Source organism: Channa argus, chromosome 10 (assembly GCF_033026475.1).
Source record: "Channa argus isolate prfri chromosome 10, Channa argus male v1.0, whole genome shotgun sequence".
NCBI classification, from domain to species: Eukaryota; Metazoa; Chordata; class Actinopteri; order Anabantiformes; family Channidae; genus Channa; species Channa argus.
In genome coordinates, this window is record NC_090206.1 from 25,512,707 (window position 1) to 25,526,869 (window position 14,163).

The 14,163-nt window shown below is 39.9% G+C and overlaps 1 protein-coding gene across 3 annotated transcripts; it reads left to right on the plus strand.

Moving 5' to 3' along the window:
• Positions 1-2,377: 2,377 nt before the first annotated feature.
• Positions 2,378-6,846, plus strand: gm2a (ganglioside GM2 activator). Of its 3 annotated transcripts, XM_067519222.1 has the most exons (6): positions 2,378-2,487; positions 2,608-2,725; positions 3,144-3,296; positions 4,463-4,645; positions 5,569-5,749; positions 6,029-6,846. In XM_067519222.1, exons 2-5 carry the CDS (start codon positions 2,618-2,620, stop codon positions 5,722-5,724), a joined length of 600 nt encoding a protein of 199 aa, XP_067375323.1. In that variant the 5' UTR covers positions 2,378-2,487; positions 2,608-2,617; the 3' UTR covers positions 5,725-5,749; positions 6,029-6,846. The 3 variants fall into 3 exon arrangements, with proteins under 3 accessions (XP_067375323.1, XP_067375321.1, XP_067375322.1); XM_067519220.1 differs by having other exon boundaries at positions 5,569-6,846; XM_067519221.1 differs by lacking the exon at positions 2,378-2,487 and having other exon boundaries at positions 2,494-2,725; positions 5,569-6,846.
• The last annotated feature ends 7,317 nt before the right edge of the window (positions 6,847-14,163 follow it).

The window sequence follows — 14,163 nt, forward strand, 5'->3', positions numbered from 1 at the left end:
AACCACGGTGCGTTCAAGAGCTGATGATACAGTCGGATTTAGGACCGGCGTTGCATTCAAGTTCAAGTTAAAACCTAAGGAATATTCCTGTAATTATTTCGGCTTTTATGCCTTTGTCTAAATCACTGTTTTAATTCTCCCTTTATTTTATTTTCATATTGTAAAACGCATCACCATGATCATTATTATTATTCATATTATGTGGCTTTACATCCATTTCACAGTTAAACTGTCCCTATTTATTTACCAATTAGACGTGACAATAATCCCCATCCCATGTATCCCTCAGGGTGATGCATGTGAAGGTAAATACATTAGAGTGTGTTTGGCTGCTCTGTGGTGGTTTTGTGCAGTCGTTGTTCATTTAGCGACATCTGTCGGGGTTTATATACAATTACAGGACGTGTGCAAGCTGTTTTTCTATATTACAGCTATAAGTGCAGCCCATTTACCACCTACTGTCACCTGGAGATGGTGCGACAGCATATTTCAAACTTTACATGAGCACTGACGCCCCATTTTATTTATTTATTTTTTTTAACCGGCATCCAGCGGTAATCAATTATCTTTAATTAACAATGAAAACACGTCTAACAAGACTAATACTTACATATTTCCTTACGCACAACCACAGTAACTGCTACTGAGACTAAGAAAAGCTGACAAAGTCGACGTGAGAGCTGGAAAATCCCACGGTGGTATCCAGATTAACTTCTTTCCATCACGCTGTGGCAAGAACTCACCGACATGTGAGCGATATTGACCATAGCTGTCAGCACAGGCCGCTGTTACGCTGTTTGATTACTTCACATAGAATTCTTATCATCCACCAATGCATGTTTATTGTGGACTCACCAGACACAGTCTTTTTTGTTGTTTTTGTTGTTTAGTAACAATCTTTATTAATAACAAGTTTCATACATGATGATCACGTAGGAAGCTTATTAGCCAGTTGATTTTGAATGTATTGTTCAAAGTTGTAAAATCAAGTGAATTCATACCACCACACTCTCGTTTGTTCATTAATACAGATTTCCTAATATAATTAATTATCCTCCTCCCAACAACCAGTATTCTGTCAATCCTTTTCAAAGTAGAGCCATCTATAAATAAAGAGAGTGCTGCACACGTAAGTCTGGAGAGATTTTTCTGCCCTTCAGTGACGAATCTCTCTGGAGCCATGCACTCATCTTATTTTGAGTTTTATCTATAATTGGAAACAATTTGGAGGCACATCTGATATTGCAGTCTTTAGTTATAAGAATTTCTAAATAGGTTACTTGATCTGTAACAGGAATATTGCAAATCGGAGTAGTGGCACAATTTTTAATGGCCAATAATTTCCATTTATTTGTATTCAACCATAATCCAGAGGCTTTAGAGAACAATTCAATTAAATCTAAGGCAACAGGAATCTGGGATGAGTCTTTCAAAAACAGTGTGGTATCATCAGCTACCTGACCGATAATAAAATTTCTCTCTGCCAACCTAATACTAAATATATGTGGCACGTTAGGTTTGTATAAATTGTTTTACAAAAAGGGTCCAGATGCACATTTGCTAAGTGCTTTAAAAATAAAATTATGCTCAACAACAAAGCTCAACAGCTTTGTCAACTTACTTCCTACTTGTTGGGACGCATCAACGTCAATTTACGCGAAGACGTCATATACGCGTGGTCGCACGTTGATTGGTTGGACAAACCCATACGCTTTCAATCACCTGGTTTGCAGAACTGTGAATGTGTGAACTGTGAATGAGTTCGTGCATGAAGTGCAGCAAATTCAGCGGTTAGCAGTGTAGCAGTTAGCGATGAACACGTGACGGTGGATGGGAATCGCACTGCTGAAATGATTGCTTTTGTGCACGTTACTCATCGAGCGTTCGACATTCTACTTACTATAAATGTCATTTCAAAAATAAAATTCTGGTGCGAAACACTAAATAATGATTTGACAGTTAGACACATCATTATTACAGCCAACAATAACACACAAAAAAGCAAAACTCATTTAAAATAATTGCTTTTATATTTTCTCTGCTCTATTTTGAATATTGTTTTTAAAATTTCCAATGTGCCAATGTGACAGGAAAAAACTAACATAACATATTCTGTATCCTAAATCCTTTTCTGTCTTTCAATAAAGATTGTATCCCCCCTTCTGTAAAAAGGAGAGGGACTAAATGGTCCAAATGGACACATAGTATTATTATTGATCAGTAGTTTGTACATGTACTTGTTTACTGTCTTGGTTTGGTGGAATTTTTTTCCTTTCTTTTCTACTTGTCACGTGGAGAGCAGCTGCAACGAGGCAACACAATTTCCCTATGGGATCGATAAAGTCATTTGAATCTTGCATCTCGAATTGAAAATCTGGCCACGTTTTCCGGAAACAGGCCTCACAAAATAAAAGCCCCTGCTTTGGTCATGTGACCCAGCGGTCACGTTACGGCGTAAACACGGAAGAAGAGGAGCAGAAATATAAGGTGCGGATGCAGCCTGTCCTCTGATGTTCCTCTTCAGCGATCATTTTAACAGTTTGTTGTTGTCGTCGTCAATATCGATCTCATTATCATTTTCTTTCCTGTTTGTGTCGGTGCCTTCAGGGGAAACGCGATGGAAAGATCCGGAGTTTTAACGGTTGCAGTGAGTTTGGTCGTAGCTGCAGTTATAACCCAGGTTCACAGCACCTCCTTCAGACGGAGGGGAGTCACTAAAACACAGGTAGGAAACACACCTTCAACAACAGCATTTTTAACTAATAAATAACTTGTCCAACTTAACCAAACACAATCTTTTACTAAATAGCGAGGCCAGAGAAAGATTCTGGATATAATTGGCTGTCTGGTGGATTCTTCCTGTGACACTGCTCTTTGTACACGCGTGTAGTATTTGTACTTGTCAGGAATCACTGATTTCTGTCCAACATGAAATTTATCTTGCAGATGCATGCTTTGGCAAGTAGTGGTGTGTGGAAATCGGGTGTCTGTTTTTAAAAACATGTCGGGGCAGGTTGATTTTCATGAATGAAAACGAAATTAAACCCGTCTGGAAAGTGAGAAAAACATGCACATGAGTTGGCACATATTGTTGCATAATAAACAGACGGATTCTGTGCGTTAACACTGTGTGTTGTGGACAGATTTTAGGGTTTGACTGGAAGAACTGTGGACAGCCTACTGACCCAGCTGTGCTGAAGACTCTGGCACTGTCCCCAGACCCTATAAACCTCCCAGGAGACCTGACGGCCTCGGCCTCTGGATCCACATCTGTGGCGCTGATCTCTCCTCTGACTGTGAGCGCACTCCTCCAAAACCTCAAACTTCTCAGTCTCAGCCCATTACAGTCTATCATTGCTGCAGGCAGATCTGTTGCCAGAAATGCACTAATGCTCCAAATTCATTTATTATTCGTACGTGGTGCTTCGAGTCCTTGATTGTTTCATGAAGCAGTAACAGGCCTTTATGGATCAGCAGCTGATCCAGTCATTTGAGCAGATAAGACTCTGGACTTCACACAGAGCTGCCCATAATTCTACACATTTTATAAAATATTTCATTTTAACCTTTGAACCTTCATTTATTGGTTTTAATAAAGTGATAAAGCCAGAAGCTGAAGAGCTAAATTAGAGAATTAGAATTAGATACCTAAACTAGAGAATTGGGAAATACACAGTGTCTGAATTGTAGACGTCAGGTAGTAGTGTTTGTGTTTGTTTTTGTTTTTCTGGTGATGAATGAAACCAGCTAACTATTCTGTCCATTCTTTCTTTTTTTTTTAGCGTCAATCAATAAGTTTTAATTTCCACTATCTCACATTGTATAAAGCTTTCAAGATGTTTTCAAAGGGTCTCTAATCACATGTGCAAGTACAAAAACAGAACTATAAAACCTTCTTCAAATTGACCTAATAGATCCTCTGAGCTTTGAAGCGACTGTTCAGTGTCACAAAACCATCAAAACTAAATGAGTTCTTCTCTTTCTGGGAACTTTTTCAGATATACCTGCACAATTCAGTGCTGTCCTGTGCAACGATCCAGTCATTACATCTGTATTTATGATCTCATAACAGAGTTTTGATAAGATTCAGTATTTATTATTGAGGTCGAGTTTAAGGTTTTTTTGGTACTGGATTGCATTGTATTCAGAGGCGTTCCTAATATTCTGAAACCCTTATGTATGTAAATGTAAATGGAGACTGAGTAATGTCCGCGGTAATGTCGTGTACAAAAAAATCCAAGTTGAGCTTTGACCCCCAAGAGCAGATGGTATTGACCCTTTGGCCTATTGGCCAGAGAGAGATTGTTCTGTTTGCTTTAACTAGTTCATATTTTAGCTCAGGTAATCAATCAGTGAAGTCAGCTGTAAACAAATGTAGAATTAGTTTCACCCTAAAATGTCTTGGTCATGTTTTTCTTGTCAAAACTCTCACACTGTATCTTTTTTCTTGTCTCCTCTTCAGCTGAACGTAACTCTAGAGAAGGAGGTGTTAGGTACCTGGGTGAAGATTCCCTGTTTCGAAGACATAGGCAGTTGTCACTACAAGGATTTCTGTGATATTCTGAACCAGCTGATCCCACCTGGTCAGGACTGTCCTGAACCGCTGCACAGCTACGGACTGCCCTGCCGCTGCCCCTTCAAAGCTGTGAGTCGGAAAAATCTGTTTTTAATGCCACATGTGTTGAGCAGGATTCATGTACGTGTTTCATGGAAGACGGTTCAACGAGAAAGTGGCTGATAGTGGATGTGACGTTGGGAGAATATTAGTTCCTCATCAGTTTTACTCCGTTGGTTTCATTGGCATTTAAAGAAAAATGCTCAGTTTTGTAGTAGGGTTCATGTCACATCCAGGTTTAGACAAACACCATCCTAAATTTGTAGATCCCACAATCTACCCCTTTTTAAGACCCTTATGTGGGTCTCAGAGCTCTTCTAAATATGTTTTTTTTTTTCATTTTCCAGCTGAAACACCATTCAGCTTATACATTCTTGCAGTTCTGGAAAAAAATCTCTCAACAACAAATTGTAGCATACTGCAAAATGCTACATCTCTGTAGCCTTGAATGCGAAGGAGCCGCTGCTCCTTTCACCAGGGAAGAGAACTTTGAGTCGCCCGTTCAAACAGATATTCCTGCAAAAAAAAGGAGTTGGTGGATTTTTCTCAGATTTTGTGTGTGTCACACTGGAGACCCATGGGCACGTAGAAAATTATCAAAGCATAGAGTTGCCCAGTAGGTGAGCTTTGCATGTGCTCAACATTTCCAATCCCGATGACTTCACTATGACGCATCATGTCAGACATTACAAATCCCCAGATGACACTGTGCAACTGTTTTCACAGCCTAAATTGGACTAATTATGGTCATTCAAATGACGCCTAATAACCATGAAGGCTGTCGTTGGCGCCTTTGTGCTTTATAATTTGCACTTTACCAGTCGCACCAGTAAGTTAAAGCTAAAATAATCATTAAAAGTGTTTGCACAGGCTTTTGTTAATGCACGTGAAACGTTCCAGGTTTCCTGTTTGTCTCAGTGCAGTTTGACCCGTCTTCCCTTGTCTCTCCTCAGGGTTCGTACTCTCTCCCTCAGTCAGACTTCCATCTGCCCTATATGGATCTCCCCTACTGGCTCACTGATGGAAACTACCAGGTTCAGGGGGTCTTGGGCAGTCAGGGCAAAGAGCTGGGCTGCCTAAAAGTGTCTGTCTCCCTCCACTCCACCTAAAACCAAGACACTCAGGAGGTTGGAGGTTGGTTGGTTATGCACACAGAAGTGACAAAGGCTGAAGCTGTACAGAGTGACACTGCTAAACCTCACTGGTTTTATTCACAAATGAACAAAAGTGATGAAAAATGAGGACATTTGATGAATTCAATTCTAGGCTGCAAATTTGCAGTTCAGGTAGAGAAAGAAAAAATAGTGAAAACAAATAGAAATATATACAGGAAATGTGGTCAAAGAGACTAAACAGCACATTTTTTATTATTATTGATTTACATTAATCTGAAGGTTTTCCCTTTTGTTTTAGATCCACCTGAGCCACAGCGCAGGAACTGCTTCACTTTACCTGCTGCAGCTAAATTAGGATGTGAAATTACAATAACTAGCTGAAATTTTGCAAAAATTGTAAAGGTGGATTAGCAGACAACAATTTTAACTCAGTCTAGTTTTCTTTTCCAAAGCAGAGAATCTGTTTAGAACAAAAAGGATTTTTTTTCCTGATTGGTTTCATAATTGTTTTTTTAATGATTCATACTCTATATACAAGAAGCTAAAGCTTGACCAGCAGCATGTCATTCGTGTATTCTTATGCATAAATTGTTTTATTATTATTATTTTTATGTTTCCATAGTCTGAGCTAACAGTAAACAACTTATCTAGTTTACTAAAATAAAAACAACAGCTCAGGCATCTGAAAATAGGTTTAAAATAAACTGAAAGGAATAAAGACAAAGGGGTTTATTAAAAAACATCATGTTCCATGAAAACTATGATGTTTTCAGATGGAACAACATTTTTTGCTGTCAAAGTTTATCCAAACAACAGAATTACTTTAATATTAACCTAAATTAAAATTTGTAGCTCCTGCCAACAGTTATTTAGAGGTTTTGTAATAAAATGGGTTTTTTTTGTTTTTTTTTTAATTGTGCCTGATTTGATCTTCGAGTAATAATAATCTGTAAACGCACAGCAGGAGGTTTCATAGAGAAGCTGATGTTGATGTTAATTCTGATGATTTTTTATTATTAGTTGAAAATAGTCTGTTTTAGTGTTATAAACGATGAGATTAAAATACATTTTTTGCATCAATTTGTGTACAGTTTTTTAATAAAATTATCCTATAAATTGTGTTTTTCCTTATGACCACAAACATGTTTAACGTATTTCATACATTATAATTAAAATGCAAGTTATGAATTTCAGTGAAGAATCTGCCTGTTTAGTCACCTCATTCAGTTGTTCAGTAGTATGTGATTTCTCTTCACTGTTGTGTTGCTATTGAGTGTTATTCAATGAATAGAATCAGATTTTTTTACTTACTGTAAAAACAATTTAGTAATAAGCAGAATTTGAACTTCCACATAAGTTTCATTACTGCTCCCACTACTAGATCAAATTATGCTGTGTATCAGCATGCAGCATCAGTTGATTCAGTGATTAATGTAATCAGAGGAATCACAAAAAGGAAAAAAAGCCACTGGTCACGGACCTGTGTGCTGGAGCTGTGGTTTGAAGGACAGCTCCAGATTTCACCACAAGGTGACAGTAGTTCCTCTGAAAATCTAGCGACAACAGGCGTCAGCCCAACAGAAGCGCAGCTGATATGACCAATACTGCATCTGCACCTAATGTGATTACTGTGTACTCAAACTACCATCCACAGAGTAAACCAAAAGCACAAAACATAGCGAAGGTGAAAGACACAAAAATGAGCAGAAAGAGATACACAACCACAAAAAGATGCAACAATGATGAACAACCTGAAACTACCCCCAACTTGAATAGAACAAGCTCTCGCTTCATTTATATTATGGAGAAACTTTATATTAATATGTCTGTAAACCACAGATCACCACTTAGACTGGCCTAGTTTTTGTTTGGGGAATAACCTGCGGCGCAAACTTACACTCACTTGGCAAGGGAGTCGTCTACGGACCACAGGGTCAGTGGTTCGATCCCCCTTCCCAGCTATATGTCGAAGTGTCTCTGGACAAGACACTGAACCCCTAACAGCCCATTCTAATCCCCAGCTGTGCAGTGCTGATCCAAGCCCAGTAGAAATTGGGGAGGGTTGTGTCAGGAAGGACATCCAGCTTAAAAACTGCCAAATCAACGTGGACAATGATCCGCTGTGGAGACCCTGAACTCACAGGATGAGCCGAAAGGAAAAAAAAAAATGATGTTCCAGGTGAAATTTTACACACAAGACACACACAAGAGCCTCAATAACAAAAACATAACCAATTTCTTGAAAGCAAGAGAAGTCACACTTTCAACAGGACACATTCTTTCACTAGTTGTAAAAAAATTCATTAATTCACCTGCTGTAGCGACACACTAACAGCTGTGATAATGAGGCCTCAGCAGACATCTGCAGACTGACGCTGGCAGATAACAAGGATGTTCAAGTGCGTGTCAAATCGTGTGGCGATGCCGACAAACTCACCCATGCTAACTGCAGCTCAACCACAATATTCCTGCATTTCTGTACCTGCTCAAAAACAACGAAACAAAAAAGAAGATGCAACCTGCAGCATTGGGGTGGAGATGCTGTGTATCACAGAAGAAGAAGATAGAGAAAAACACACTGCGTGTTTAATCATTCAAAACCAAAGAGGATTTCCTCCCAATTACTGGCATCGTGTGCAGGGTTAAAATTTTAAATCAAAGCACCTTAAGAGTGGGTAAGAGTGTGGGTTTGTGTGTTAAGAGGCAGCTGCAGACCACTTGTTCACGGTCTTAAACTCAGACAGGAAGTGCACAGCTTCAGCAGCAGTGGGGATTTCAACAGAGAGGAGGGGATGTGGTCTTCATTGAGGGAGCAATCACAACATGTGGCCACCAGACACACGTGTGATATATTAACATGTGTAACAGTACACTTTATTTTTTTAATCTCCCGACACCTGCGATGTGGGATGTGCGTCACTAGGGGGCCTACTTTTACACATCATTAAATATTTTGTCTCATTTTAAATTCCCGTGCTCTTATTGGATTAAATGTGAATATGAAGACATGAGTCTGGCTGCTAAAGCCGTCTGAACATGATTCTAGTTAAAACTGCTCTTCTCTAGATGCTGCGTGCATGTCATGGTTTCCCACAGAGGAAAACAAATTTAGAAGAAATCGTCATTGTCTTAAAACAGCTTCCAGCTAGTTTCACAGTGGAACTAATTGAAAGTTGTGATATGTTTGAACTGCATGACCTTCAAGCCAATTACAACATGATCACATCTGACTTCATAGGGAAAGCAAAGGTGTAAATTAGGTGTGTTTTTTGTCATCCATGTTTATAATGTGTCTGTGTGAAATCATCACTTAACTAACTTCCACTAACCCTGCACTACCCACATACCTGGATCAGGTGTGATCAGATTGGCTGAACACACCCGGTCCAGGTAATCAGCAGTGGGTAGTGCAGGGTTAGTTGGACAACAGGCAGAAGACGGGTCCTTGAGGACCAGGCTTTAGAACCACTGACTTGACAAACCAGAAGATTAAAGGCTCATTGATCTTATATAGCATCCGGAGTCTTGTACTCAGGTGCATCATTGGCAAATTCTCAGCTCCAGCCCCTGATGGCCTGTAATCAGAACACACGCAGGGTCACACACTTAACAGTGCGTTGAGCTTAAAATGTTCTTCCTCAGGTTTTTGATTAAAACACTGTGAAGTCCACACAGTGTTGCAACAAAGACTGGGAACGAGACAGCTGAGATCTTTGTTCCCAAACACGGACGCCCCACTGTTGCTCCATTTCCAATACGGATTAAAACTCAGTGTCAGAGCATGGCTGAGTTTAACCCTGGATGGGGTTAGTCCTCTCACGGCATTGTGTGACATTTAATGAGAGCTGGTCTGATTAAATTTAAACAGAGAATCTCTGTGGATTCAGACAGATGATCCAGTTTAGGATTTTGTTTCGTGATGACAAACAGCAGTTGTGATTAAATTCATTGCTGAGTTTTAAACTCTGTTGTAATTGCAGAGGTTGTTCATGTTCTTACTTCAGTGTCAAACTGACAGTTAATTCAAACAGTAATCACATACTAATATTTTTGTCATTAGAAATCTGTAGATAAGCAGCTGCAGCTAAAGATGATTAATTTGAAGACCTATGAATAAGTTATTCAAAATGTTACCAATGTCTCACCAACTGGGAGATGATGGCTTCCACCATGTTAGTGAAGAAGCTGGCAAAGTCTTCAGTGCGAGGGAGATGGATGAGGGAGGTGGAGGAGCCATTTGAAGGTGGAGAACATCTTCCTGGTGTCAGTGGTGTCCTGGGAGAACTCGGTTTTGTCTTTGGTAACGCTGTGAAAAAATACAAAGAGCCTCTGGAGTGTTGGACTGGAGCAGCAGCTCTATGGCCCACTGCTCACGGATCAGATCAGTGAGCCACAGTGTAGGAGGTGAGGGAAAAACAGGCCTGAAAGACGGGGGACAGACAGTATCCAGAGAGGCTATGAGTGTGCTGTCTGTGTCTAGAGTGGACCTGTGGTGGGGCTGCAGAGACCAGCTAAAGAAACGTGAAGCAGTAATTAACCAATGGGGTGGGAGCATGGGAAGAGCCAGGGACAAAGACATTGAGCTGAATGAAGAAGTGACCCGATAAATGCAGAGGAGCGACTGGGATGTTGTTTGTGGTGGAGTTTCAACTGTGTGGATACTCAACTGCAGCTGTCGTTTGAGCAGTTTTACTGCAAGAATGGCTTCTTGGGACTGTCTGTCTGAGGTTTTTATTCCCTGCAGACTTTGGCAGCAATTCCAGGGAAATACCAGAATCTTGGTTCCTGCTATTCAACCCTCATACACACATTTATACACACACAGTCCTTCACAAATAAAGATACTGACTCACACATCTATACTGTAGATGTTTATGCTTGCTGTAATGTTTAGTGTGTGTGTGTGTGTATGACTGCACATTTGTGTGTCCTGGGGAGGTCAACCGGTCCGGCTGAGATGGAGAAATATTCACAATCACAGGAAGAAATAATTAACCCTGCACACATACAGGCCCTAAACAGTAAAACACACACACACGCAAATGTTATGACTCTGGTGTTTCCTCTGTTTAGAGTTTAGTGTGTTGCCTTTATTGAATATGAAAAGAAAATACAGCATGCACATGGCCACATGATTTATGTGCAATTCTTTCTGAGCATTTATTTCTGCAGACACAGATTTTGTTGTTGTTGTTGTTGTTGTTTGGATGTGCATTCAGTTGTTATTGTCATTAATTTCCCAATAAGCCGGAAATGTGGCAAACATCAGCTTCTTCTGTAGGAAAAACAAAGTTGCCAGATTTTCATGAATGAGTGGAAACACAAAACAGATCAGAAATTAGATGCGGATGAGGATGTTGAAAGTCGAGGAAGGAAGACGCCAACGAGATCACTGTCAGAGTTTGTGTGTAGCTAATAAACTGGGAAGTGAGGCTGAGCTGCTGCATCTACACTGATGAGCAGAAACTCTGTGAGGAAACGGCCTCCTGGAATGTTGTAGCCAACAGATTTTCTGTTTTTCAATTTGATAACAGAAATGAGAAATGTGAGCCAATATCTACTTTTGTATTGACGCCTTTTTAAAAGGAAAATCAGGAATTAATAAGCATTGGTGCAATTTGTTGCTGGAAGTTCAAACCCCACAGGTAACACACAGGTGTCTTTTCTTGGGGACACCAGGAAGCAGCAGTAGTTAGTTCTCTTATTTATTTTCTTTACTCAGCCTGTGGCGTCTGACGCTAGAAGGATTGTTGTATCAAGAACCAGTTAACAAGAAGATGGTTGTCAACATTCCCTGAAATAATCAGCACAAATGGTGGATATGTCTGGAGATGTTGATCATTTTCTGGTTTTAACTGCCGTTTAAAAAGTTGTTTTTTTGGTCAGCGCATATTTTAACATTGAAGCTGCAGTTTTATTCTTCACCTCTTTTTTCTTTTATTGTACCAAATTGCATATACAGTGTTGATGTCTGAACTGAATTTATACTACAAATGTTTAACTTCTCATTTGGCTTTTTGTCACTTCTGCAGCCGTATGATGAGAGGCGTAGTTTGGGACGTGACAACGCTCGCAGACATCTGGATAAGAGAAATATAAAGTGATTTCTTGTCCTTGTTGACATGAAAATTTGTAATTAAAGTAAGATCACATTGGACTTTTATCACAGAGATTACTACTACTAAAAATAGATATAAGCACTGTGCACTGAATTCAATTTAATGATTTGAGTGAAGTTCAACGTAAATTTAACTCTAAATATTAAATATTCAACTATTTGTTTGTCTCCACAGTAAAATAAAGCAAATCATCTGCTCGTCGAGGAAGACAGAACTCGTCTTCTCCTCTCCAGGACATCCTGTTTCTGGCCTCCGCCATCAGGCTGCTTCCTGTGACAGGAAACTGATTTGCAGAAGCAGGAGAGGTGGGGAAGCAGGCTGGAGAGAGGAGAGAGAGAGAGAATGTCTTCAGAAATGTTTATGGGAAATAAAACAAGGGTGGAGAGGTGAAGGAGCCAGACAAAGGGGAGGTGATGAAGAGGAGGAGGAGCGAAGGAGCACATAGGTCAGAGGTCGACGTATAAACAAACAAATCAGTGGCTCACTAGGACAAAAGAAGTGGAGGTGAACGGGTTCAGCTCTATCAGTGATTGGAAGTTAGCAGAACCATGTCATCACCTGTTGTCATGTGGCATCAACCAATCAGATGAAGGGTTTAAAACAGTCTGTCATCATTTTATTGGTTTCTATATTTCTACTCCCGCTGTTAAATTTCTTATGGTGCTGCTGTGGCTGCACAACAACTCACCAGGAAAGTGGGAGGTTATTGAGGGACCAATAATTATTACACACTATTGGTCCCTCAATAACCTCCCACTTTCCTGTCTGTCTGTCCACCACTTTAACTGAAAACCCTCAAGTTTTCACAGATCATCATGGTCTCCAAGGGATAAATTAATGCCAGTATCTTGCTAGCACCATCATAAGGGCCACAGTTTCCACTTTGGCTCAAATATCTTGACCCCAATCGAAAGGATTTTCACGATGTTCACGTGTATGTTTTGTTGACTTGTAATATTAGTTGTTGAGCTATTTAAATTGTTCCAGTTCAATGTGATCAGTTTGAATAGCTGAATGTTCGTAAATGATCAAAGAATCCATCAGAGAGTTTCGTGTGTTTTTGCTTAATTAATGCAGATGCAGATGCAACGTGGCTGTGCAGAGCGTGGGGGAGCGTAGCAGAGGACAGAAGAGCCGAGCAGAGCAGAGAGTGGATTGAGTCTCGTGGTAGCACCAGCTTAAGTGACACCACTTGTTTTCTCCATGTGTTGTGTTCGTTCTACTAATTTTAAAACGCCACACGAACTCACTAGAATCCATAGGAACTTTTACTGCTGCTGAGAACTAAAGTGCAGTAGACACTTCAGACGTCATGCATTATTCTCTTTTGTCTTATTTGTCTTTTGTGTTTAACTTTTGTTTAGTTTAACTATGAGGTTGTGTGTTTTGTGTAGCACCATGGTCCTGGTGGAACAGTGTTTAATTTCACTGCGAACCCCACACACAGTCTCTACGGTTAAAATGACAATAAATAGCCAGTTGACTTGACTTGACCAAGGTACATGTGATGGTTGGCAAACACGGACTGAAACAAATGTTATTTTCAACAACACACAATATAATATCATAGATATGCTGTAACTGTGTGAGACATGCTGATAGTATTTGTTTGGTTTACCCCAATTCAGAGCATTTGTCAACTGAACTGTGCAGAATATCATCAGATGGACTTGTAATAAGGTTTTCTTCATGTTACAGAGCAAATGAATTAAACGAAACAACACACATACACACACACACACACACACACAGTCTCATTAGGGGGTGTGTGGTATTTGTCTTCTTCCACTCTGATCCTTATCTGGCAACATGTAGGTCAGCAGATCAGCTACATCCTGCTTTTTACATCGCGCACACACATAGACACACACACACACATAGACACACACACACACACACACACACACACACACACACACACACAGGCTTCAGGCCAAACAAAAGGTGAATTTTCTCTTCACCACACTGCTAATGGGGTCACATATAACCACATGTAGTCAGGCGAAGCTTTAAAACAGCTGCCACTTCATGCAATAATAAAAACTACAATAGCTTCTACAATAGCGTACGATGAGATTTTGATGACACAAGAGGTGGAAGATGTTGCTGACTTTTTAGAGTAGTTTTACGTGGACTTTCATCAGTTGGATAAATCTGCACCTTGTGGTTTTTTTGCTTAAAAAGTGGCTTAACTGACATTAAAGAAATATAAAGGAAAAGTATGAGAAAAATGTGCACGGAGGCATTAATACTCTGAAATGCTGTGATCATGTGTCCGTGCGTTAATGTTAAGCAAAGTCCTTCATGTGTATGT